The 27,432-nt window shown below is 40.3% G+C and overlaps 2 protein-coding genes across 7 annotated transcripts; both read left to right on the plus strand.

Moving 5' to 3' along the window:
• The first annotated feature begins 1,519 nt into the window (after positions 1-1,519).
• Positions 1,520-12,517, plus strand: tmf1 (TATA element modulatory factor 1). Of its 2 annotated transcripts, none has more exons than XM_083533466.1 (17): positions 1,520-2,046; positions 4,193-5,460; positions 5,692-5,795; positions 7,042-7,168; positions 7,290-7,395; positions 7,877-8,019; positions 8,160-8,326; positions 8,674-8,830; positions 9,316-9,408; positions 9,549-9,705; positions 9,884-10,076; positions 10,286-10,355; positions 10,492-10,584; positions 10,723-10,845; positions 11,193-11,342; positions 11,501-11,626; positions 11,997-12,517. In XM_083533466.1, the coding sequence occupies exons 1-17, from the start codon at positions 1,911-1,913 to the stop codon at positions 12,135-12,137; spliced, it is 3,354 nt and encodes a 1,117-aa protein (XP_083389592.1). In that variant the 5' UTR covers positions 1,520-1,910; the 3' UTR covers positions 12,138-12,517. The 2 variants fall into 2 exon arrangements, with proteins under 2 accessions (XP_083389592.1, XP_083389593.1); XM_083533467.1 differs by having other exon boundaries at positions 1,521-2,046; positions 11,196-11,342.
• Positions 12,518-13,715: 1,198 nt separating this feature from the next.
• On the plus strand, positions 13,716-27,139 carry eogt (EGF domain-specific O-linked N-acetylglucosamine (GlcNAc) transferase). Of its 5 annotated transcripts, none has more exons than XM_083533470.1 (16): positions 13,716-13,793; positions 14,944-15,187; positions 16,161-16,261; positions 17,016-17,124; positions 17,222-17,316; positions 18,154-18,258; positions 18,624-18,730; positions 19,144-19,247; positions 20,195-20,287; positions 21,846-21,917; positions 22,347-22,433; positions 23,156-23,224; positions 23,471-23,532; positions 23,657-23,776; positions 23,977-24,079; positions 24,968-27,139. In XM_083533470.1, the coding sequence occupies exons 2-16, from the start codon at positions 15,014-15,016 to the stop codon at positions 25,112-25,114; spliced, it is 1,548 nt and encodes a 515-aa protein (XP_083389596.1). In that variant the 5' UTR covers positions 13,716-13,793; positions 14,944-15,013; the 3' UTR covers positions 25,115-27,139. The 5 variants fall into 5 exon arrangements, with proteins under 5 accessions (XP_083389596.1, XP_083389600.1, XP_083389599.1 ...); XM_083533474.1 differs by having other exon boundaries at positions 13,730-13,806; positions 14,955-15,187; XM_083533473.1 differs by lacking the exon at positions 13,716-13,793 and adding an exon at positions 13,945-14,194.
• The last annotated feature ends 293 nt before the right edge of the window (positions 27,140-27,432 follow it).

The following is a 27,432-nucleotide window of genomic DNA, read 5'->3' on the forward strand; positions in this document are numbered from 1 at the left end:
TATCCATATCGTGCACTTTGTTGCAGTTCATATCGGTTTACACTAGGTGGCGATATTGCATCAGCTGGTACAAAAATGCGGTAATGATCTGTTTCGTTTCCAAGTGTAATTTTACTAAAGTGCACTTATGACATGCAGAGTGTGCAGGTATTCTGTTTCAAAATGTTCTGCACAGCACTTCCAGTTCAAATTAGGGTGCTGTAAAAACAGTGATGTATTCCAGAAATTCCTAATTGCACTTAATCTTTTAGAATGTATTGCACATTGTATCTCTTGTATACTATTTTGCACAGTTTCCTTGTGCAGTTTTACACTGTATGCTCTTACAGATCTTATTAAAAATCAATACATTTTCCATACCGTTCGGATTATATGAAATGTATTTGATTTTGTCTAAGGTGGAAAAAGTTGCACATTGGTTAATGTAAGTGTTTGGATTAATTAGTAATATCGCATTTTTAGTTTTCATAATCTGTTGCCTGAATTTAATACAGATACAAAATTGAGGGGTTGTTGAACCTTTTGAAATACACATATGTCAAATATGATTTAAGGAAAAAAAAGGAAAGTATGAACAGAGACCAGTTAATGTCACTTTGACATATATCTCTTCTCTGCAGACTCTAGGTCATTTTTAGGAATGATTTTTTTTAGGAGATTATGGTGCCACACAAGGCAAAATCACTCCAAACTAAAGTGGATTTTCAATTATGTTCCACACTCATAAAACATTTTATATCCTTTATAGGTTTGATTATTCTTTTGAATTATTCTTATTTAGAGTGCCCCTGTGCATTACTCATTAGATTTTAACTTATTTTACTGTGGAGTTTTTTTTTTTTTTTAAAGTAAAGGCAAAATCACTCCAAACCTCAGTGCATATTCAATCACATTGGGATGAAGAAGAAGAAGGAGGAGAAGAAGAGAATGGAGGAGGAGAATTGTCTTGGTGTGCTCACAATAGTGCAGTTGCTTTTGAGTTAATTTTTTGATAAATATATTTAGAGTCTGGAAGTAAAGTATGGGTTGATTTGGTCCTGATGCCTGTTTTTAGTGTGCGTGTAGAAAAGATTGTCTAGAAACAGGTTTTCACAGGAAATCACAAACACCAGATATGACTAGAACGAGAGAAGAGAAAAGAAGAAAAATGATGAGAAGTAGAAGTAGAAGGAGAAGGAAGCGAAGAAGGAGGAGGAGGAAAAGGCAAATAAGGGGAGAAGAAGAAGAAAAGAAGAAGGAGGAGATAAACAAGAGGAGGGGAAAGAAAAGAAAGAGAAGAAATGCCATAGTGTACTTTTGAGTAAATAAATACAATATATTTAGGGTCTGATATTAAATCTAAATTTCCATCTGTTCCATCATATTCTTTTTGGCACTTTATTTTATAATAATAATAATAATAAAAATAATAATAATAATTATTATTATTATATTTTATTATTATTAGTAGTAGTAGTAGTAGTAGTGGACCTGTGATGAGAAACTGACAGGGACACTTTAGTGGGCGGGGCTATGAGATTACGTCATTGCTTTGGTGCTACGTGGACCGGAAGTAGATGCGTCGCGGATCGGGAGCTCCGGAGTTTCGGAGCTAACTCCAAAACAACCAGGGAGAAAAGAGTCCACGGCCCGGTTCTGAGCAGGAAGAGAGGGAGGCATTTTCCTCGCCGTTCGGTGTGACTCTGAGGGATTGTATTGCATGTCCGCACTTCACTGGGGCTCTCATGGCGAAACAAATCCCGTCGTTCACGAGTTGATTAGCCGGAGAAGCGGCCTAGCAGGCTAGCAGTGACGCCTTGGGTTTTGCTGACAAGTCGCTGTGAGCTCGTCTTCGGGGACAGAGGGGTGGAGAAAAAGTGACCATGTGGTGGGTGTTGAATGGGATTTAAACAAACTGTACTGCGTGTAAAATGAGTTGGTTTAACGCTTCCCAGCTGTCCAGCTTCGCCAAACAGGCTCTGAGCTCGGCGCAGAAATCCATCGACCGAGTCCTGGATATACAGGAGGAGGATCAGTGGGGCGACGCCATAACACCCGTTATTGACGGTGAGTTCTGATTAACATTGGACTCGTTAACAGCTCAAAACAAAGCTGACACCAACCTTTAACTCTGTCCAGATGTTCCCATCAAGTGACAGATGTCACACACTCAGTCAGATAGAAAATCCAGCTCTTCAACTCTGCACAAGTTCCTCCTCACTTTAGTCCATCGATTAATCAATAACGCTTCATTTTTCTACATGCCTTAGTGTTTATTGTGATATTTATTATATATTATGATAAAGATTCAGCCTTTCCCAAGTAAATAAGAATGCCCTGGAGTAACCTTATCAATGGCATTTCTTAGTCTAGTGCAGATACTCTTTTAATCCTTGAGATCTAATAGATGACAAGTGCAAATGTATATGTAAATATGTGTAAAGCGTGTGATGCGTATATATTAGGGGTTGTGAACCAGATCAAATATTTAATCGCACGGTTGTCATTAGTTAATTTGTGATTAATCTCAACGTAATCACACATTGTTAATACTTTAATCAACAATTATTGATGCTTAATGCAAATGTTATTTGTTTGTGAAACCAAACAACTCAATAGAGCATGAAGGCAAAATATTCTTGTAGATGTTTTACAGTAATTATGGCGTTTTAAATGACGTAAATCATCAGGGCACTAAACGGGTGTACCTATGTTTCCACACGGACGGTTTTAATTGCCAGATGAGTGCGTCATGGTCGATTTTGGTGCTTGATTTGAGACTCGGCACAACAGAAAAACAAATGTTTAATGATTAAAACTGATTTTTGGTGGACTTTAATAAATATTTTTCATATCTTAGTAAAGAAAGGATGTGGTGAATGAATGTGCATTACGTTTACACTAGGATCAAAGTTAATGCAAATTCATTTTAACGGCACTAATTTTATTAACGCACGATTAATAGTGCACATCTCTGTTTATATAAATGTGTGTGTGTGTTTATATGTGTGTATATCTATCTATCTATCTATCTATCTATCTATCTATCTATCTATCTATCTATCTATACAATTATATATATATATATACACACACACACACACACACACACACACACACACACGTCGACCAGGCATGACCACCGGATTATTATTGTGTTGGTCCTTCTTTTTTTTGCTAAAACAGTTCTGATCCAATTATGAGCATTAACAGCACTATCTTCAGCAGTTTGAGCTACAGGAGCTCGTCTGTTGGATCGGACCACACGGACCAGCCTTCACTCCCCACGTGCATCAGTGAGTCTCGGCCGCTCACGACCCTCTCCGGTTCACCACTGTTCCTTCCTTAGAGCACTTTTGATAGATACTGACCCCTGGAACATCCCACAAGCGCTGCAGTTTTGGAGATGCTCTGACCCAGTCGTCTAGACGTCACAATTTGTCAAACTCGCTCAAATCCTTACCCTCATCCATTTTTCCTGCTTCTAACATGTACACTTTGAGGACAGAATGTTTGTTCACTTCACCGTTTAGAATTTTATATAATGTTATGCCTGATCGGTTAATATTGTAAGACAGTATGTGTAGAGAACGTGGGATATAAACATTTACAATTTGTAATATGTACATTGTATGTACACCTGTACAAATGTTATACACAGTTCTTATATAGTGTTGTAAAGGTATAGTGTGGAGTTCAGTATAGTGATGGCAGATGGAAAAAAGCTGGCCCTGAACCTGCTGGTTCTGGTGCGCATGTTCCTATGTACCTATGTTCCTGTATCTCCTTTATGATGAAAGGAGGTTGAACAGTATGTGACTGGGATGTGAGGAGTCATTGATGGTGTTGTGTTCACTGCTCAGACATCTGTTGTGGTGAAGGTGCTCAACGGCATGTAGTTTGGTTGTGATGATGCGTTGGGAGGTTTTGACAACCCTTTAAAACGCTTTTCGTTTAATTTATAGATGTGGACTCCTAAGAATTTGACATTTGGGTATCAAAGCAACCCTACGCTTAAAATTAATAAATGGTTAAAAAAGTATGTGCGAGTATTACATACGAGCTATTGAGTCGTCCGTCTTCACATAAAGGACAGGAGTAAAACCATGAATAGGACATCAGGTCACCGCAGTCACAATGTAGATGCACAGATATTTATTCGGAACTTATTGGCATTTGCTTTATTTTTGTGTCTTTTTCTTATTCTTCTTAGATGTACAGAGCCAGCCGTTGCCCACAGGTTGGGGGATAAACCAGTGGGACTCTCCTTCAGAAGAATGCCCAAAGGTGGCCACGCCTACATCCGAGGCCATCACCAAACCTGTCACCCGCACCATGGTCGAAGAAACCGAGAGTTTCTTCAGTGTCTTCTTGTCTCCTGGAGATGGCCAGCCGGTCCAGACGACTCCAGTGGTGTCCGTGGCGCCGACTAAATCCTATCGCCGGCCTCAGGAGAAATCAGAAAAAGAAGCGCGACCTGCTGCCGAGGATGACGTAGACTCTTCCACGCTTTCTCAGGAAGATTTGAGCAAACAAGGAAGCGGACAATTACCAGAGATTCAGCTAGAGGACATGACGCCAAAGGAAGAAGCATCCGTTCTGGAGCAAACTGAACCAGCAAAGGAGACGGAGAGCAACCCAGAAACGCAGGATTCTAACTTAAGTCCGCAAGTCGCACAAGCGGAAACGCCTGCGGAACCCGAGTCGAAAGTCACGAGCGCTGGTTCTGCCGAGCCTAGAAGCCCCGGGAGAAAGCCTCCCAAAGACGTGATGTTGGAATCCAAAGATGCGAAAGCAGAAGACAGGCAAAGCGACACGCCGTCTCCACCTGTGAGCGCCTTCTCATCCGGTACCTCCACCACCAGTGACATCGAAGTGCTGGACCACGAGAGCGTCCTCAGCGAGAGCTCAGCCAGCTCCAGGCAGGAGACGGCCGAGGGTAAAGCAGGGTTGCACCTCATGCAGGGCTCTTTCCAGCTCCTCTCCGCTTCAACCTGCAGCGATTTCCCACGTCTGGACGACTACCCGAAGCTGACGGAGAGCTGCGGCTCCTCGTCTGATGCTTTCGAGCGCATCGACTCATTCAGCGTGCACTCTCTGGACAGCCGCAGTGTAAGCGAAGTGAACTCGGACGACGAGGCCCCCGGAAGCCGCACTCTGACATCTGTTCCCGCCAGGACGAGCCTGCCCCCAGCTCTATCTGCAGCGCAGGCCAATCAGGAGCAGGAAGAGGCGGAGGCTGGGACGACTGACTGTCTAAAGGACCAATCGGTGGATGAGATGGAGGAGAGCGGGAGGAGCGCAACTCCGGTGAACTCTGAACAGCCGGAAGAGCTGCTGGAGGAGGAGCACGAGTCTGAGTCACATCTCACTCCGATTAATGAAAGAACTGAACCTGAAGAGTCACATGACACAGTAGCATCACCCATAACCGAGGAGCAGAAAGGAGCCTCCACCTGCCAGCTTCTAGAGCTTCAGAAGGTCTGAAATTTGCAGAATTGGTTGTGTTGAAAACATTTTGGCGATGTGATGTTGAAAAATATACAACAAAGAGAGTAGGTGGTGAAGTAAAGCTGCATCATTTTCACAATGATGGAATCGTTCTCTCTCTCTCTCTCTCTCTCTCTCTCTCTCTCTCTCTCTCTCTCTCTCTCTCTCTCTCTCTCTCACTTTCTCTTATCTCTCTAATCTCTTTCGCACACAATCTTCCAGACAGTTAATGATCTCATAGGAAGACTGGAAAAACGAGAAGCCCAGTTGTTAGCTGTCAGCAAAGACAAAGCTCGGCTGGAAGAGGACTGTGATAACTTCAAAGAGTGAGTTCCTCAGCATTATTATCTTTATATCACAGTAGGTGTGTGTATTTCATAATATGAGGTATTAGTTCATGTCTTGTTTGCTTTTCATGGCCACCACCTGAAAATCTTTTTATTTTTTATTTTTCTTCTTTAATTAGAATTAGATCTGGTCGGTTTGTGAGGCTTTGCTGTCCGAATGAGTGTTTGGAGTATGTGTCAATTCAGAATGTCACCGCAGCTCAGATAAACGGAAACGTTCATAATATTTGCTTAGCTGGAGGAAAGATCCGGACCCTTTCAAGAGTGTAAATAATAACTGATAAAACCGGGACCTCGTTCAGGTTGAAGTTTAGATCTTATACACTTGATCAACTTTATAGTTAGTTATAGCAGGTGCAGTGTAAGTCACATGACCAAACTGATGGTCAGTTTATATGCTGTATAAATTTCGTTATTTGTTTTATCTTATAATGATCCAATAATGAACCTGAGGGACCAATGATAGCAGAGGATTTCTCAAGTGTGGAGTTGAAGAACCCTTAAAGCCCCAGACGTAGGATCTTATATTCCCTGTTTTATGATTGGTGGTTTTAGATTTATATAAATGCATGGTGGTGTGTCAGGTCATAATCAGCTTTAAATAAGGAAGTTGAAATTTGTGTTCAAAGAGCTGTTTATGCAGGTTGTTGGTTCCAGCATTTATTTAAATCAATGCATTGAACAAATACACTCACCAGGCATAACATTGAGCGGTGAAGTGAAGAACACTGATTATCTCTTCATCATGGCACCTGTTAGTGGGTGGGATTTAATTATTAGGCAGCATGTGAACATTTTTTTTCTCGAAGTTGACGTGTTAGAAGCAGGAAAAATGGACGAGTGTAATAATTTGAGTGAGTTTGACAAATTAAGACGGCTAGACGACTGGGTCAGAGCATCTCCAAAACTGCAGCACAGTGGTCAGTATCTATTAAAAGTGGTCCAAGGAACGAACAGGGGTGAACCGGCGACGGGGTCACGAGCGGCCGAGGCTTATTGATGCACATGGTGAGCGAAGGCTGGTCAGATGAGCTCCTGTAGCTCAAATTGCTGAAGAAGTTAATGCTGCTACTGCAGCATAATGTTATCCCTGATCGGTGTATCAATCAGTGCTGTTACTGGGAGAGGAATCCATATCTTGTGTTAGTTCATGTATGTAGGAAAGCTGCTGCAATCGAGTTGCTTTGGTCCACAGAGTGACTCAGTGTGTGATTGTGTTCTGTAGTGAGATGATCAGTCTGAGGGAGGAGACCGCCAGCGTGCAGTCTCTGAAAGACGAGTTTACGCAGCGAATCGCTGATGCAGAGAGGAAAGCCCAGCTCGCCTGCAAGGAGCGTGACATTGCCAAGAAGGTCAGGGTTATTACGTTTAAGCCACGTTAACAACGTTTTTATGGTTTGATCATCCACCGCCAGGAACAGGCTCGTAGGTCTGAGTAAACACTATCTATTGTTATTGCTCATTTCACTGCAGGAAATCAAGGGGCTTAGAGAAGAGCTTTCGACCAGGTTCAACTCCAGTGAAACCCTGGAACTGATCAGAGAAAAAGAGGAACAGATCAGAGGCCTTCTAGAAGAGGGTAAGGATATTATCAGGGCAGATCAGAGGCATTCTAGGATAATTTTCTGTTTTGACATGCTCTAGAACATTTTCACTGCTCATCAGAAGTATTGTAGAACATTTCCACAGCTGATCGGAGGGTGTTGTAGAACATTTCCACAGCAGACCAAAAGCTTGCTCATTCTGGAGCATCCTTTCAGAGCCCAGTGTCCTTTTGGTTGATGTCCTATAGGAAATTATTTTTCATAACTTGGTTTTTGTTGTCACCTCCAGTGACCTCTAGATGACAAGAAGTTGCATATTACATAATGAACAAATATGCACATTGGACTTCGCACACATTTGCACACTTGATTTGATCAACAAACGAGATCTTATCAAATCAGAACACTTTAATGACTAAGCGATTCATCAGTAAATAAACAGTAACACGAGTCATGTTTGTATTACGCTCCTGTTTAACCCTTTCAACCAATGCGGGACGTTTAATTGTCCTCCAGGCGAGAAGCTGTCCAAGCAGCAGCTGCAGCACTCCAACATCATCAAGAAGCTGAGGGCAAAGGAGAAGGAGAGCGAAACGAAGATCGCCAAGCAGTCCAAGAAACTCAAAGAGCAAGAGGACGACCTGAAACAGCTGCAGCAGGTCAGTGATTGTTCTTCTGTAAAATGTTATTGCTGAGAGGGATTATATGTTTCAAGGGGTGCATTCGGTGGAAAATAATAAACTTCACATTGTTTGTGGTAGCTAATATACATAAAAATGTTGTATTGTGTTTCTGACAGGTTCTAGACGCGAAGGAGGAGCTGGAGAAGCAGCACCGAGAGAGCATTAAGAAGCTGAACTCTGCCGTGGAGCGCCAGGAGAAGGAACTGAGCAGCCTGCAGACTGAAAACGATGAGTTGCACGAGAAGAACCGAAGCCTGGAGGCCGCTGTTGATGCCGCTTACAAGTATACACTTTAAAATATTCATTTTGTGGCTTTAAAAGAGTTTCGATGTGAAAGTGGTTTAAAACTGAACGTTAGCATTAAAAATAAACTCCCACCGACAGCTCAGTATTTTTTTTTTTCAATTCCCCTGTTCTAAAAGTCTTCTACAGAGCTTTAACTCGCTATGGAACACAACTGTCTGAATGATCTCAGCTTTTTTACAGACACAAGTTGTCTGTGCAAACACTGATGTAATACACACCCTTCCCAGTTTCATAATCCAGTTTTTATTTGTTCCGTGTGTGTGTGTGTGTGTGTGTGTGTGTGTGTGTGTGTGTGTGTGTGTGTGTGTGTGTGTGTGTGTTTAGGGAGCTTGCTGAAATGCACAAGTGTAACGCTACGAAGGCCAGCGAGGCACAGGAGCTAGCTCTCAGCCGTGAAGTCCAGGCCAAGGAGGAGCTCAGCCTGGCATTGGACAAAGCCCAGGAAGAGGCCCGCCTTCAGCAGGAGGCATTGGCCAATCAGGTAAATGGATAAATGACAGTACATTAAATCACTTATTTATCTTTATAATTAATAAAGATTGTTAGTTGGACATATCAGCTATTATTAAGATGGTGAAAAAGGTGTCTGTGTATAAAATAAAGATAAAACTGTGAATAAATGTTTTATGTTAGGATATATGTGACCACTTGCATTGTTCTCTGTGCTCCAATTTTTTTATTTAAATAAATTAAACATTTAAAATAGAAAAGAAGGAAATAAAATAAAAACACCAAAAAAAAAAAAAAAAAACCTGTTTTGACAACCATTCAACTAAATAAGTCAATAATAATAATAATAATAATAATAATAATAATAATATAAAAAGCTAGTTTTTCGTTTGGTAATAAACAGGCACACATTGACAACATTGAAATAATTCCAGTCACACAAACACACACCTGACGCTGGTGTTCCTGACGCTGGTGTTCCTGACGCTGGTTTTCCTGCTCTACCTTTTGTCCTAGGTGGCAGATTTGAGGCTGGCCCTGCAGAGAGCTGAGCAGCAGCAGGCCAGGAAGGAGGATTACCTGCGAGAGGAGATCAGCGAGCTTCAGCAGGTAAGCCACACCCACAAAATCATTTATCTCTTTTATAAGTGAAATTCTTTCATCCGGCTACTCCGGCTTTTCAGAGCACGAGATCACAAACTGCCAACGAATTAATTTTTATATTATTTTATTATTTTTGATCTGTTTAGAGGTTGCAGGGAGCGGAGACCAGAAACCAGGAACTTAGTCAGAGCGTTACCTCGGCGACGAGGCCCCTCCTCAGGCAGATCGAGAATCTGCAGTCTAATCTGGGATCTCAGACGGCATCCTGGGACAAACTGGAGAAGAACATCTCGGACCGTTTAGGTGAAAACTTAAGGGGAAATTCTGTTACTTCCTGTTTTTCAGAGCGGAAACTCTTTCTTCTGGTCAATTCAATATTGTTTTACCTCCAAACTCAAACATACTGTAATGTAAATACTTTATAAAAGACGTGGAGAGTATTAAATGTCCATTATTTATTTATTTTTTCTTCCTGGAGTAGCCGATGCTCAGGCCCAGCTTGCTGTTGCTGTAGAGAAGGAGCGCTCTGCGACAGAGGAACTCCACGCTATCAAGGCTCAGCTGGCTTCTCTGGATTCCCAGAATTCCTCACTGCGGCAGGAGAAGGGACGACTGCAGGGTCAGTTGGACGTGGAGAGGACTCGGCGCGAGACGCTGGAGAACGACAGCAGCAGGTGAACATGATCTGTCAGAGACGGAGGCTCAGAAATCTGACGATAAGCAGCCAATTGGAGATCTTGCATCTGAAACTGCTGCTGATTAGTTACGATGCAACAAAGCGAGAAAATCCCAATGGTGTGTATATGATTTTGTGTGTGTGTGTGTGTGTGTGTGTGTGTGTGTGTGTGTGTGTGTGTGTGTGTGTGTGTGTGTGTGTGTGTAGGGAACGTGTTGAACTAGAGAACCTGAAAGGCGAGTACACTCGAGCTCTGGAAGATGCCAAAAAGGAGAAGGTACAATTAAGTACAGACACACACTTGCACGCAAACGAAAACGCACACACACACACACACACACACACACACACACACACACACACACACACACTGTGTCTCAATGAGTGTTTTTCCTTTTTTTGTGGTCCTGCAGTTGCTTCTGACAAACCAGCTTGAGATGGAGAAAGTGAAGGTGGAGCAGGAGAAGAAGAAATGCTACCTCGCACAAGAGGCCTTGAAGGAAAAGGTGTGATGTTTTGATGAATATTTTGTATTTGAGTAAGAATAATCTCAGATTAAATCCGATGTCGGTCTAATAGAAGTCGGAAATTTTTCACACTGCCTTGATTTTGTAAAAAACGTTTTGCCCATTTGTGTGTTTTAGGAGCGTAAGGCTCTGAGTGTGTCGCTGAGCGAGCCTCCTGCATCCTCTACTCCATCTCTGTCTCGCTCCAGTTCCATTAGCGGGGTGGATCACAGCGGCATACACACCTCTCTGCTCTCCCACGTCAGTGAATTAAAGCCGGTTTCGTTCCTTTCCTTTATTCTATATCCCGCTTTACATTCCGAAACAAAAACACACCACGCCCTGGTCTGGTACCTGCCTAAACTACAATAAACCGATCATAATGCACACTCACGAGCTATTCTGAAGAGTAAAGGTGCATTAGTGGAAAACATTATCATTAGCAGGGGTTTTCATGACGTATTCAACTGCTCCAACGTCTCCGTTTTAGCTCTAGAAGCATGTAACGTCTCCTCATAATGATCGGTGAGGACGTGAAGGTGCATGTCTATAAAATGGCTGACCTGCTCAAATCAATTCGTGTTTTTTATTTTTGCCCTTTGTGGAAGCAGGAGGACTCTCCTGATCACTCGTTCGCTTCCGTGACCCTCAGCGGGAGCAGCCTGTACGAAGCGGCGCGTCTCAGTGGAGGCTCCAACATCATCGAGAACCTGCACTCGCAGCTCAAACTGCGTGAGGGAGAAATCGCACAGCTCCAGGTAACCTCACACACACACACACACACACACACACACACACACACAGTGTTCTGTATGCACTTCCTTAAATATAGATCCTAATTTCCTTATTAGAAATTCCCCTTACATTTAATCAGCGTGGGAACCTCATGTTCGTTCTTCACTCCGTTTGTGTGTAGGTGGAGATCTCTAATCTGGAAAGGACTCGCTCAGCGATGGCAGAAGAACTGGTGCGGCTCACTAATCAGAATGACGAGCTGGAGGCCCAAATGAAGGAGATCCCCAGATTCAGAGTGCAGCTCAAGGTGGGTACAAAGTGATGAAGGTGAGGAGGAGTTTAAGGGTGAAGAAACTTATTTAATCAGAGTGTAAGAAATCATTATTAATCATTATTATCTGTCACATAGGTGTAATAAATTTCCCTTCACATCCCACCTTTACATTTTTCCTGTTAGTTTTTTTTTTTTTCATTTTGAATCATGAATTCTGTGTACGTGACACCCCTAGTATATATAAATTACACGTTAATATATGTCGTTTTAGTAAACAATCCTAAACGTTTACACCCTGATAGATATGGACCACCCCACCCCCACCCTCACCCCTTTTAAGATGTCATAAATTTGGCTTTTGTTGTAAGAATTGTGCTGTGCTTGGACCTGTTGTTTTTCTCAGGACCTGGAGCAGAGGCACAACACCATCCTGCAGATGTACGGAGAGAAAGCAGAAGAGGCCGAGGAGCTGCGGCTCGACCTGGAGGATGTCAAGAACATGTACAAGACCCAAATAGACGAGCTGCTCAAGAACCAGAAATAGCCGACGCGTCGAAGCCTACGTGCGTTTACTGTAAAACCGAAAAGCTGGAACGCAGAAGCTTCGTGGTGTGCACAGACTTATGGTTGTATTCAGTGAAGATGTTTTTTTTTTTTTCTTCTCGTTATCCTGGGAGCTGATGTCAGAAATGTAATTTTTTTTCTCTATTTGATAATTAGCAGACTTGAATCGGACAAGCTCTTGTCTCGCAGTGTCTCTTAGCCGTCGACTCGAGGCACTTCGATTTGCACTTTCAAGATGGCCATTAGGATAGAAGCCTTTTTATCTCTTGATGCTCGATATTTAACAATAATTATATTAGAGGAGCGGTTTATTTGTTCTGACGCATTGAGAAATAAACAGATCTTCACTTTGGCAACCCATGCATTCAAACGAACGTATGATATTTTTTATAAGTTATTTTTCAAGGCCAGATCACAAGCTGATATCATCTAGTCTGATTCTATTCTCCAGAATAATGCTAATCTTAGTCTTTGGAAGGTCTTTAAATGGTATGATTATTATACATCTAGAAAGACTTTTAAAATGACATACTGCACCTTTAAACAATTCAGACGATTTATTCCTCAGTGTGTGTTTATGAATGAAATGAAAGCTGTGCTCTCTTATATATATATATATATATATATATATATATATATATATATATATATATATATATATATATATATATATATATATATATATATATATATATATAATTATAACACTCATCTGAAGTGGGGAAAAAATGCTCATTAATAATCGCATCTTTATCTCTCGTTATGGTCTCTGAATAAACAAAGCTTTGAGTGAGGTTAATTCTGAATTTCAGTCTATTCTCCCTTTTCCCCTTTGCTGATCTCTGTTCATTCACCAGTGATCTAGATTCATGTTCTCATTATCATCCTGTGATGTCTGTGACTTCTGGATAACTGGATCCATCATACACAGTATAATAGAGCTACCTGTTTTTCTTTTCCTTGTATATACTTTTTTTTTAAACACCTCCTTCATAGGCCCGTGTTAATATTCATAGCTAAAGTTCTACTTTTCCTGTACATGTGTAAATAAAATGAATATTGCCCTGTTTGTGTTTGTTTTTTAGTCTCTACAATTGCGAACAACTCTAAATATATATATTTATTTATTTTTACATAAAACGTATAAATGTATATTTTAGAAGAAAATATTGCTGAGAATAAAATAAATGTAATGTTTATAGTAAATTTTTTTTTTTACTTTTTTTAATGGGTCGTTGTATATTTATGTATGTATGTGTATAGATAGATCGATCATATATTTCTAAGGTTATATAGTTTTTGAGAAAAAGGCATTTTTGTTTAATTATTATGAACATTGTTTTGTAGAAAGGTTGCAGTTTTTTTTGTTGCCAGATATACAGTGTAGTGCTATGTAGAATAACAAATACTACATAAAGCAAGGTAAAAGAAAAAAATCATGATAATTGTTTAATCACGGTTAGTTAATTTAATTGAAATGTGTGCTTAAAAAATACAATTAAATCAATAAATAAGCTGCAATCAATAGTTGTAAAAATGCGCCCTCTAGCGTTAGTTTCGCATCTTGCATGCCGGTTGTTTCCGGTATGATGGCGACCTGCTTTCTTGAATTCACTTCTCTCTGATAAAAAAGAGGGTAAGTTATTAGGGTAGTTGGTTATTTTATTCTTGTCGTTTTATTTACTTTTTATTCTTTATCTGCGTTTTAACCAGATTACAAAAAAACCCCAAACGACCTTCTTCTTTTATATTTTTGTGATTGCGGGTTTTTTTTTTTTTTTTTTTAAGTTGAACCGGAAAGCACGCGGTTATGGTGAAGAACCGCATCAAACGGCAAGCGGCGCTTTCAAACCAGCATGCAGTGAGATGATCCTCATGGCCGCGTCCAAAATGACGCTCTAGTGTACTATGTAGTGTAGGACTGGGGTTCACTTTATAGCAAACAGATCAGGTTATTAGAATGGGAAGCAATCAAGTCAATGAGCAGCAGAAGATTTTCAGTGGTGTAGGATCGCAGGAGACTTCATTGGGAAAGAGGTTTCATTGTGTGTCTCAATTTAACACCTTATTAGAGCTGCCATTTCGTTTCCATTTTCCAAATTCCCATCATTTATTTTGCCCAGGTGTGCACGTGACAATAAAAATTATATGGATCTCGTTTCATTGTGCATTTTGAGATCCCTTTTCTTCTAGCCGTGTTTGGAAAGAGTGGTCATTCCTCTGTTCTTTTCACCAGTAAGATGTTTGAACCTAAACCTAAAGAATCCCAGAAGACCAAGAGAGTGTCTGAAAGAGTGTATGGATTCAAACCACCCCATCTGAGACTCTTTCCACCATTCTGATGTTTGACATGAAGATTAACGTGCAGAACTCCAACACCACTTTATTGTTGCATGAAGGTGTTGGTAAATGGTTCATGGTGGTCTGAAACAGTTGACCATCAAGGATGGAGTGTCCGAAAGTGCAGCAAATTACGATCCTCACACACACACACACACACACACACACACACACACACACATAGGAGATCTTGAACATCTGGTTAGAGTGCTTGTTTTATTTTTTACTGAAATTTCTTAAGTCACGGCCTTGAAGATCTAAACAATGGTAGGAAAAAGGTCACAAACGCTTCCTGTGTTGTGAGCTGAGCGAGTTTAGATCCGTTCTAGATCCCAGGTTCCCACGCTGCAGACAACATCAGACTCGGACACTGTGTGTGGACGCTGTAGTCTCTCAGAACACACCTCTTCTCTCACACTGTCTCTCTCTCCTCTTTTCTCATTCAGGTGGGATTGAGAGTCGGTGCAGAAGGCCAGAGCTTTGTGCATGTTCTTGTGTGTGTGAGTGAGAGAGACTATGCCGTTATTGCTGCTCTTAACACTCTGCACTTGCTCTGGTGCCATTGGTGATCCTCAGCCACTGCTCAACTACAGCTCTCTGACCCTGCTGGATCTTCATGTCCCCTACTTCCTGCACAGCAACACACATGTGGCAAGAGTTTGCCAAGAAGATCCACTCTGCCCGTTTAAAGTAAGCAATTTTCTGTGTGTTTTTGTTTGCCTCGATAGTTCAATACGTTTTCTTTGAAAAGTCGCAGCATCCAGTTGTATAAAATGAGTTTTGATGATTACGATGAAAAAAATCCACAAAAATGCCAAAATGTGAAATCAGATGCTTTTATTCTGGTCCATGTTGTTTGTATGCATTTAATCCCAGCATGGATTTTTTTTTGTTTTCATTTTCTCATGTGCAAGCTTTCGAACGTATATTTTAGCATTTCTGTGTAAATGAACATTAAAATTAATAGAGAAATATTCATAATGACTTTCCTTTGAAACCATGAACTGCTTTAAATCTGTACCGATTTATTATAGTAATATGGATTATATTAAAATAATAATATGGACAAAAGTATTGGGACACCTGACTATTCCAGCCATATGCTGTTCTTCCCCAAACTGTTAGCACAAAGTCGGAGACACGCAGTTGTACAGGACGTCTTTGGATGTGGTAGAGTGAAACTTTCTGTAAAACCCTCTGTCCACAAAGCCAGCTCCATTACTATTCAGTTTACATCGGTTGGAGTGAATGTTCTTGAACGTCCTGCTATAGATCTCTGACCTCAGCCCTATTGAATATAAATGAATGGCCTCCAAAACTTACCTACATCACTACCTGATTTTACTAACACCCATGTGGCTGAATGAAGTTACACAAACTTTCACAACACACTCCAAAACTCGAGTGGAACATAAGAAGAGTGGAGAATATAATAAGTGCATATGGGGACTAAAGGTGGAATGGGATGTTTAAAAAACACAATCTTATACTCAGGTGTCCAGAAACACATGTTCATATAGTGTACCATGGACCAAAAGAATCTCCGGCTTGACATTTCAACAGAACGACACCTTATTAAAGCCGTTAGTGATTAACGTTATTATTAATAACAGTAATATTTCCCAGAGATTGTGTAACTGTGTTTTCTCCATTATGTCTATAGGATGCTCTACTACAACAGCAGTTGTGCTGGGGTTACGAGAAGGACTGTTCACCCGCGTACAGGTTCAGCTTCCCTACCTGCACCAGCGTGGACTCGGCGTGGTGAGAGAAACCCCGCTGGTTATGTCTTTACCTTCAAAGGCAACCATGTTTTATGAGGCTCCTAATTTTACTAAAGCAGAAGGAGACTCTAAAGCTAACTAGATGTCATGTTACGGTCGTATGTACAGGACAGGACTTTTTTTTTTTCAGCATTGCATTCCACGTTTCTCTTATAATTCCCTCCACTTTTCTGGGAAGATGTTCCACTAGATTACGGACATTTGTGTTAGTGAAGTCAGGTAGTGATGTAGGTGATGTGAGGAGGTCTGGGGTGTTGTCAGCGTTTACTTTCATCCCAAAGGTGTTCAGTAGGGTTGAGGTCAAGGCTCTACTCCAACCCATGCAAAGCATATCTTAATGGAGTTTTCCTTGTAGACATAGGCATCATGCTGGAGCAGGTTTGGGTTTCAGTTCAAGTGAAGGGAAAATGTAATACCCCCAGTCAGAGACATCATGTACAATTGTGTGCCTTTGCAATAACCGTTTGGGAAAGAACCACATCTGAAACTCAGGTGTCCCAGTACTTTTGTCCAAATAGTGTATGTACCAGGTTATATAAAAAAGGTTTAAATGGGTTATATTTGCATATTATGACATGATCAGCTCATAAATGTACTGATGTAATACCAGTTGTAATAGCAACTTGGCTAAAAATCAAATGCAATCAAATAACTTACTTAGATTAGTGGGGTTGTGTAGACAAGCATTAAATTGCCAATACCTTCGGTTGTGTGTGTGTGTGTGTGTGTTGCAGGGCTCGCTCAATGCAGTCGGCTCAGGAAACTTTCTGGAAGCAGGCGGACTACGGCTATGTTAAAGAACGTCTGAGTGAGATGAAGACTCTCTGCGAGCCTTTAAGTCCCGTAAAACACATTTCCTCTCACTCCTGTGGTGTCCACGATTTCCTTCTGCTTTGAAGAAAACTCTGAACAAACTGTTTTTGTCCTTTTCCTGTCTCAGGGGGAATCCTCTCTGAAGTGCACACGCCACCTGCGCTACTGCCGAGCCACCAACCTCTATCTGGACCTCCGGAAACCCCGCAGAGGTCATGAGAGGTCAGTAACTGCACTCAGGGCCTACACATTGCTGAGCAGGAAACGGGGGAGTGCGCAAACGCTGTCCATGAGTTTATGAAGTAGTGCAGTGTGAAAAGATCTGATGTATAAAAGATGCACTTAAAGCAGACTTTTTCATTTGATACATATGTATTCCAACAGAGGCCACACCTCCTTAACTATGACTGACTGACACTGAGGCCACACCTCCTTTACTAAGACTGACTAATTTAGACCACACCTCCTTTACTAGGACTGACTGACACTGAGGCCACACCTCCTTCACTAAGACTGACTAATTTAGACCACACCTCCTTCACTAGGACTGACTGTTTCAGAGGCCACACCTCCTTTACTGGGACTAACTGACACTAAGGCCACACCTCCTTCACTAGGACTGACTGACACTAAGGCCACACCTCCTTAACTGAGACTGACTAATTTAGACCACACCTCCTTCATGAGGACTGACTGTTTCAGAGGCCACACCTCCTTCACTGGGACTAACTGACACTAAGGCCACACCTCCTTCACTAAGACTAACTGACACTAAAGCCACACCTCCTTCACTAAGACTAACTGACAATTAGGCCACACCTCCTTCATGAGTACTGACTAATTTAGACCACACCTCCTTTACTGCTTCTGAAAGAAGGCCACACCTACTTGAATTGAACTAATTGCCACAGAGGCCTGATAAAGATCCTGACCACTCCTCCTTTGTATTTTTTCCCTCAAACAGGCCAAATGTAATCAACTCTCTCTCTCTCTCTCTCTCTCTCTCTCTCTCTCTCTCTCTCTCTCTCTCTCTCTCTCTCTCTCTCTCTCTCTGTGCAGGTTTAATGAAGATTTTCTACAGAAAGGGGAAGTTGGGGGTCACTGCAGACTGAACAGCAGGGCATTGGAGGCAGAAGGGCAGCACAAGAGCCCCCTGCAGTCATGGTTATTATGATGCTGTCCAAACTTTCAGTGTTGAGCTCTGAGACCTCGATTAACCCGAGTTAACTCAGATAAGATTATACATTTTTTTTGGAATTTATTATAATTTCGTGGAATTTATTCAGTGAAGGAAATCTTTCAACAATTAAACAGGCATAGATCATCCAGACACAGCTTTGAATGTTATGTACTTGTATAACTTTAAATAAATAATTATATTTTTCTAAAGGAGTATAGAATAAATGGACATTAATGTCAACTAACAAAACAGGACAACGAGATCTATTTTGTAGATTAAAAACCTACCATTTATTACAAGTTCTGGCCCCGGCGGCCATCTTGGATTACCCGTGACCTTCTATCTCCAGGTTCGCCGAGCTGCAGACGTACACGGAGCTCGATTTTCACCCCCTAGATGACGGGCACTGTGACGTCATCATCGAGAGGCCCACAGTCTTCATGAAGCTGGATGCAGGTGGGACTCGCTTGTGGTTTGTAGAATGAGAGTAGAAACGAGGTTCTCTTCACAGCCTTCGTCTCAGGAGCACTGTGTCTTGTGAAATGTTTAAAGAGATACATTTTCAACATAATGTCTGACTCCAGTCTGTAGATTTTCTAACACTGGTGTAAGTAGTTCTCAAGTATGTTGAGAATATACTGTATATGTATATAAGATCTATTAGTGAATATGTGCAAGATGTGCATACGGCACATTATATGTAGAGAAACATGATGTATGTACAACAGTTAAAAAATTCTGATGGTTGTTGGAGAGACTCTGGGTCATGACTCATGTACAGCCATCTTGGTAGAAAAATGCAGATACAGATTTATGAGAGAAATGAGTTTCATTCACAAAAACATCATACTTTTCACTTGCTTTTTCAGGCGTGAACATGTACCATCACTTCTGTGATTTTGTAAACCTGTACATCTCTCAGCACCTCAACAACTCCTTCAGCAGAGACATCGCCATCGTCATGTGGGACACGGTATCACACCCACACACATGCGTACACAATTTATAATGCGTATGAAGATTAAAGCTATGCTACACCTAATTTTAACCTCAGTAAAAAAAATCCTGAACATAGTCTACAATGAGAAAATGTACATGAGAAATAGATATAAACGTAATTGTGATTTTACGTGCAGGACATATTGTAGCATTTTTTATTATATGTAATGAAGCACAAGGGAAAGAGAAGGCGTTTAATACTGGCCTTTGTGACGTAACTGTGAAAACCCCATTTTTATCCATTAGTGAATTGAGATATTCTAGTAATTATGGCAGTGTGCTGGTGGAAAAGAAGAGAAGAGCCTAAAATATGTAACTATGCACAGAATTTGGTCACATGATAAGTTTCAACATCAACATCAGGCAGATCAACTGTGTGAAGCTCAAAGCAAAAACCGTCTTTCACAAGGCTTCTGTTAATTCATAATTAAATAAGTAAAAACAGAGCTTGGGGCTGATTTCTAAGCTCCAAACGAAACCTGGTCTAGAGCCTTTGTAAGGGTTTGAGAGGAAACGAAAGGGGTGTAAAACTGTATGATTTATGAATCAACCTTATCCTGACTTCCTTTCCCCAATCTGTTCTTCCTGTTTTGAGAAGAAGAATCAGATGGAAAGAATTTTCTTCAGCACGAAAGCAAGGTGGCTAAATTGATAGTGCTAGCATGAGTCGGCAGAATATTATAGATAAGGTAAAATACAAACCATTTTTTCCGTTCTTTAGAGACTCTCCACTCATTAAACGCCGGATATCTCTCATTTAGTTGATTACATTTGGAATAAACCTGAGAGACGGCTAGCTGGAAGCTCGTCTTCCATTAGATTCATATTTAATTGATCGATCTTGCAGAAATTAAGCGCAACAAGTTTTACATTGTTATATACATTTTGAGTATATTTATTTATTTATTTATTGCACTGTAGAGTTTTTATGGCTATGGAGACCTGTTCAGCGAAACGTGGCGAGCTTTTACTGATTACGACGTCATACACCTGAAAACCTACGACACGAAAAGGGTAAGATCCTTCACTGTTCTCTAATAAAACCACATTACATCATCATCATATATAATAATGTGTTTACTGTACTGTATCTCTGGACTGTACGACTCATACTGTACGTCCATGCAGCAGCTGAGAGGATTAAAAACCTCACATCTATTCATATATCTGTCTGTCTGACTCTTCATCCGTTTATCCATCTGCTGTCAGCTCCAGAATTATTAGTGCACTGAACATATCACACTAGTTAGAAAGGAGAGGTTGATTATATTTAATTTAATTTATTTTTCTATTAATTGAATTGTTCTTTTAAAGAAAATGAAAAAAAATGAAAATCTCAAAAGTGCTAAATGAAAGCAATATGTCCATCCATCCATCCATCCATCCAACCTATAAGGCAGTTTATTCATAAAGCTGTCCATCCATCCATTCCTCCATCCATCCTTAAACCCATCTGTTTATTCATTATGCTGTCTGTCTGTCTATCCATCCATCCATCCATTCATCCATCTATCCACTTATCCATCCTCCATCCATCCCTCCATCCATCTACCCACAAGGCAGTTTATCCATCCATCCATCCATCCATCTACCAACAAGGCAGTTTATTCATCCATCGATTAACCAATCTGTGTATTCATTATGTTGTCCACCCATCCGTCTATCCATCCATCTACCCACCAGGCAGTTTATTCCTAAAGCTGTCCATCCATCCATCCATCCATCCATCCATCCATCCATCCATCCATCCATCCATCCATCCATCCATCACGTTAAGTTATTCATCCATTCATTCATTTTCTCCCGCTTATCCGTAATTCGGGTCGCGGGGGCAGCAGTCTAAGCAGGCCCTCGCCTTCGACTGCTGCCCAATCCTCACAGCACCGTCCCTTACGGTCCCTCCTGCAGGTGGTGAGCCCACGGGAAGGCGGCCCCACGTCACTCCGACGTCACGGACCTTGATATTTCCCTCGTAAGGGACCCCCGGAGCATAGAGGGTTAAGGGCCTTGCTCAAGGGCCCAAGAGTGGCAGCTTGGCGATACCGGGGCTTGAACCCCAGACCTTCCGATTGGCAACCAAGCGCCTTAACCGCTGGAGCCACCACTCCCCACGTTAAGTTATGAAGTTCTAAATTTTTCTAGTGAAAAACAAGTGAGTTTAGAGTTAATAATAATAATAATAATAATAATAATAATAATAATAATAATACAAATAATAATAATTATTATTATTGTTATTGTTCTTAAGTGATTCCTGAATCACTATGAATCTATAATCTAGTATTTTGTTTATAGGACGAACGTCTTTACTAAAGGTGCACTTTCTTTTAATAAAGCACTCATTTAAAGCCTCGTTAGGATCGGAGAGTGAGGAGATGCACTGAGACTGAACCGGAGTCCAAATATATATTTTAAAGAATGCAGATCTAAAGAATGGAAAATATCGTATTAAGAAAATCACTAATAAATATATACATTTTTCCCTACATAACCTTCACTGAGAGAATTTCCATAACAAAGCTTCACAATGGCAGGTTTTTGTGGTGTTTTTAATATCTTCTGTCCATCACAGGTGTGTTTCAGGGATGCGTTCTTCTCGCTATTACCAAGGATGAGGTACGGCCTGTTCTACAACACACCCCTGGTGAGAAGCTTTTAAAAAAGATGTCTTCAAAAAAAAAATCTCATTTCATGTCTGGATTGGCTTCATGCAACCACAACAATTCTGAATCTCGAATTGTGAGGATTGCATTTGTTTTATATGTATTAAAGTCACGGTTGTGAGAGCTGCTCTGCTTCGCCTCTTCTACATACACATGGCTGTTTGTTCATGTATAGTTTTTTTGGGATTTGAAGCGTGAAATGCAGGCGTGAGCAACGTTACGTGTGCATGTGAAGTGTCCTGATGCATCTGTCGCTATCGCAAAAAGGTCTTTAAATTCATGGCTGAGAGCAACTGGGTTGAATCTACAAATGATTTCGAGGTAATGTGTTTGAAACCTGACTCTGTGTGTGTGTGTGTGTGTGTGTGTGTGTGTGTGTGTGTGTGTGTGTGTGTGTGTGTGACTGACAGATTGCAAACTGTCACAGTGAGGGGATGTTCAGAGCATTTTCTCAGCATGTCCTTCACCGACTCAGCATCCCACAGGAGGGACCCAGGGTAACTAACACACACACACACACACACACACACACACACACAGTGTAGTGAACAGAAATAATGATAATGATAAATCAGATGCTCAAGGGACCTGAGAGGAAGAAGTAGCATTTATCAGTCAATCCATCCATCTATCCATCCATTTATACTTGATTCAAGCTTCCAACTAGATATCCATCCACTTATATTTGCTGCTGTACAAACATCTGTCCACCTATTAGTCCATCTGTCCATCCATCCATCTATCTATCCATCCATTGCTCTACTCAAGTACCCCTCCATCCATCCATACATTCATCCATCCAATCATCCATTCATCTATTTATTCAGCCATGGATTTACCCATTCTTTTATCTATCTGTCTGTCATGTGACCTGAGAAGACTTATTTTCCTGTGCAAACATCCAATTCCTTCCATCGCACCAAAATCCGTAACTACTCACTCAATCAATTGAAAACCATGATGCTTTAATTCAAGCTCGCCACCACAAAAGTACCACTAGAGGGCAGCGCTGTATAAAAAATAATAAACACCTAGTGTGCATGCATGGGCTGTATTCTTCACAAAGCCCTACTGGATCTTCAGATTGTAATCTAGGCCTGACCGGAACCTGAATTAATTGATAGTTAGAGGTAGAACATGGAGTCAGTCATAATGGATGATTATAATCTACTAATGACCATTTGCCACTTCACATTGTTCTGGCTGTGTTGGGTTGCAGGACGACCGAATCCGGGTCACGCTGCTGGCTCGGAGCACAGAGTATCGTAGGATATTAAACCAGCAGGAGGTGAGAGTGTACACACACACACACACACACACACACACACACACACACACACACACAATCTCTATCTGTCTCTGTCTCAGGCTCATTGATTTATCACTCTAGTTCCTTAACTGTGCATTTAAACTCTTATTTGCAGTTGGCTCTTGGAATAAATCCCTGATTTAGTTTGGCTTCTGTCCATAAGGCCTTCAGTTCTCATTAATCACCTCCTGATCCCCTACTGTGTGCGTGTGTGTGTGTGTGTAGCTCATAAACGCCCTGAAGACTGTGGCTTTATTTGAGGTCAAGCTGGTGGATTACAAGTACAAGTGAGTGACAGAGGCATCCTGCTTCTCATCTCCACCATGACGCTGAGTGACAGCTGATTGATTGCAAGTCTTTCTGGGTATTTCCGTGTGTGTGTGTGTGTGTGTGTGTGTGTGTGTGTTGCAGAGATATGCCATTTCTGGAGCAGATCAGGGTGACCCATAACTCGGACATCTTTATAGGGATGCATGGAGCTGGTCTTACACACCTGCTCTTTCTCCCAGACTGGGCCGTCATACTCGAGCTGTACGTGATGATCTGACACCAAACTGCTCCATGTTGCTAATCTTTATTTATTTTTTATTTAATATTACTAAATGAGCTCACAATGGTCACTTGGGCTTCATCTGGTCACTTGGGTCTTTTGTCCAAAATTAAAATAGAAAATGTTTGTTCCTTGTGTTTGGGAGGTAATGTGACACTGTTTCTGTCTCGTTTTTTTGTAGCTATAACTGTCAGGACGAAAGCTGCTACCGCGATCTGGCTCGCCTCCGGGGTGTTCACTACCTCACCTGGCAGAGAGCAGACAAAGTGTTCGCTCAGGATAAGGTATGATGAAGCAGAGGCTCAGAATAAAAAGTTGTTAGATGTTCTTGCAGGTGGTTAGAAATGTCTGATGACTTTAGAGATTATTAAATTATTATTGAATCGTTTTATTTATTTATTTATTTATTTAATAATGATTTATTTATTCAATTCTTATACTCAGCATTCATCAAAAAAAACACACGTACTAAACATCTCCACGCTTCTACCGCTATGTCATCTGGTCCAACCGACTCTCCACTCTTCATCCTCTTAATAGCTGCTCTCACTTCTTCTTACTAATCCTATCCACTTCCTGCTTCAGCATCTCCACACCATCCACCCTTCTTCCATCTCCATCCTTTATTGCTCTAACTTGCAGCACATCCTTCCCAACTCGGTCCCTCTGCCTGGCCAATAGCTACAAAATCTATAAGCTGTGTGTATATATATATATATTTATTAGGGGTGTAACGGTACACAAAGATTCACAGTTCGGTTTGTTCCTCGGTTATTTACATTTAAACATTTTAGATTTTAAAACTATTTTTAATAACGTTTCTGCATGGTTAAATAATATATTAAATAATATTATAAAAATAGAATAAATCCAACTAATGCAATACATTTTATTATATTGATTAAATTAAGAATAATAAATTAGATTGGCACAAATCAAATTGATTAAATAAAATGTAAAAAATAAAATTAAATAGTTTACATTTATGTAATACAGATGTGTATGCGAGTGTGTGTTTTACATTTCATATTACATTTTCTAAAGATATGATCTACTTAACTGTTCTACTTATTTCAGCATACTTGAACAAATGTCTTCATTCCGTCCAGTCATTCACTCCCTCGATATGTGGAAGTGTCGTGTTTTGATTATTTTGTGTGTGTATGTCACAGGGACACCATCCTACACTCGGAGATCACCCGAAATTTACCAACTACACCTTTGACCCAAATGAGTTCATGCGCTTGGTGATGCTGGCTGCAGACCACGTGCAGAGACACCGGGCATGGCGTTCCATACGGGGACGAGATGAGCTGTAGTGCACACACACACACACACACACACACACACACACACACACACACACTCACAGACACTAGACTCAAACGCTTAGAACTATACACCGTAAAAAGGGCTGTACTACACAGTGCTGATCCAGGATCAGCTTATAACCTTCACCTAATAATTCTATAGATGTGAACTGATCTGAGATCAACACTCGATAAGAAGTATTTATTCATTTTGCATTTCAGAGCGATTTGATGAATTCTGGGGTTGTTAGGTTTAAAGACAGGGTTTTAAAGACAGGATTGGAAAAGGTCGAGAATTTCTCTTCATCTTCTCAATAGGACCGATGCAGCAATCCTTTTAATTTAACGTTTGAAACGACTGAAAAATCCTCCAATCAAACTAATTTTCAGATTTGTTACATTATAGACATAATATTATAGATTATTTTACACTGCATGGCCAAAAGTATTCTGACGCCTGGGACACCTGAAGACACACAATTGTATAGCATGTGCACAAAGTCAGCTTCATGAAGATATGCTTAAAATTGGTTCTAGTGGAAGATCATGACCTGCTGTAAAGCTCTGGCTTCAACCCTACTGAACCCCTTTTTGGAATGAATCGGAGCACAAATCTTTACAAGCACACTCCAAAATCTAGTGGAAAATCTTCCCCAAAAAAGTGGATCTCATTAGAACAGCAAATGTGGACTTAATGAGGAATAGGATGCACAAACAGCACATAGCAATCTTGTGTTTAGGTGTCCACAAACTTTTGTCCATATAGTGTACTATTTCTGTATATTCCGTGACAATCTTGTAAAATATTACTACCACGTTATGAAGCTTGAAAAGCGATAAAACTTAAATAAAAAAAAAAAAAAAAAAATTAAACAAAAAATAAATAAATAGCACATTATTTAGGTCAATTAAAAAAGAAACCAGAAAAATCTGTGTTACAAAAATGCTCAACATAATTATAATATTATACTATATGGAGGATTTAAGCTCCTCTGCATTCACGCAGCAGCTTCATATTTGCTGTGTGTTTTATTTGTTTGTTTTTGTGCTGGATGAGTGTTTAAGATCCCGGTATTGTTTTTGGGAGATTACATTAGACAGATGTGCGCAGTTTTTAAATCTCCGACCCAGAAATATTTGAACTGTGTAGCATTAAAAAAAAAAAAAAAAAAAACCTGCTGTATTGTAATCCACGATAGAGATTTATATCAGGATTTGATAAAGGAAAGATAGGCATGTGCTTAGTGCAATTTTGTAGGAAGTGTGTGTATTTATTGTGTATTTACAGTATTGTGTGCTGATTGTGCTTTACACACGCATCAAGCTGGGTGATGTTCTTTTTTTTGTTTTTGCATATTTGTTAGCGTTTTAATGGATTTGCTGACCTAGTATTTATTTTACATTAGCTCCAGCCAGTGTAGGTCACGTGTGTAGATGTGCTCAGGTACGTGCTTTACAAGTTTCGTGCTTCGTTTACAAAGACTTTGGCTGCAATTTTGTCCTATTTCTCACTTTGAATTTGTAATTTTTTCTAGAAACTTTTAATGTTCCGTTTAAAATTTGCTGAAAATAGGACAATACTTAATTATAGATTCAAAGCAGCTAATATTTGTTTTTATCACCATCTTATTCTGTTCTCAAATACTCCAGGTTTTCTTTTTTAATCACCGTTCATACATAATACAGATAATCTAGAGTTTATTGGTTCTGACTGAAGAAGGCTTGACTGAAAGAAAAAAAAAAAAAGAAATCATGGGACGTGCTGAATAAAAGTGTTTCCTTTATATAAAGCGAATATCTCGGCATCGAATGAGTCATTAGGCCTATTTCTAGACACGATGACAAGATTTTTATAAGTAAGAATAAAAAAATATTGAAGCTCCATCAGCCTATTGGTATATATTTATTTGAAATTGCATGAAATGATTTGCAAGTAGATCTCAAATATGAGTCACTGTCTAGAAATTGACAAAATAAAAACTACTCTCTCAAATCTCTCTCATAATACTCTTTGTATTAATAAGAAGACGCTCATCCAGATGGAGAGGAGATCATAACAGTTTGGAGTTTTGCTTTACATCGCTTTAGGATCCTGCTGAGGAACTAAAAGTGTAAAATGTGCCACTTTGGCGGGTCAGTATTTCTGGCATTTCGAAAGAAAGGATGTAACTTGAATATTATTTTCCAGAATGTGCATATGAATGTGTTTAAAACTTATAATGAAGTTAGATATATAAAAGAAATAAGAAAAACTGGTTGTTTTTGTTTTTTTCTCACCTTGAAAAATGCTTATGAGCTTTCAAATCAATAGTTTGAGAGCAAGCTGA

The sequence above is a fragment of the Silurus aristotelis genome (assembly GCF_946808225.1).
Source record: "Silurus aristotelis genome assembly, chromosome: 28".
Lineage (NCBI taxonomy): Eukaryota > Metazoa > Chordata > Actinopteri > Siluriformes > Siluridae > Silurus > Silurus aristotelis.

What these genes read in the sequence shown, in the direction of transcription:
- eogt (XM_083533470.1), top strand. Translation starts at nt 15,014, where the DNA reads ATGCCGTTATTGCTGCTCTTAACACTCTGCACTTGCTCTGGTGCCATT. An exon ending in CTGGTGGATTACAAGTACAA is followed by an intron (nt 23,533 to 23,656) that starts GTGAGTGACAGA and finishes TGTGTGTTGCAG; the next exon opens with AGATATGCCATTTCTGGAGC. An exon ending in AAGTGTTCGCTCAGGATAAG is followed by an intron (nt 24,080 to 24,967) that starts GTATGATGAAGC and finishes TGTATGTCACAG; the next exon opens with GGACACCATCCTACACTCGG.
- tmf1 (XM_083533466.1), top strand. Translation starts at nt 1,911, where the DNA reads ATGAGTTGGTTTAACGCTTCCCAGCTGTCCAGCTTCGCCAAACAGGCT. An exon ending in AGCTTCTAGAGCTTCAGAAG is followed by an intron (nt 5,461 to 5,691) that starts GTCTGAAATTTG and finishes ACAATCTTCCAG; the next exon opens with ACAGTTAATGATCTCATAGG. An exon ending in AGCGTGACATTGCCAAGAAG is followed by an intron (nt 7,169 to 7,289) that starts GTCAGGGTTATT and finishes ATTTCACTGCAG; the next exon opens with GAAATCAAGGGGCTTAGAGA.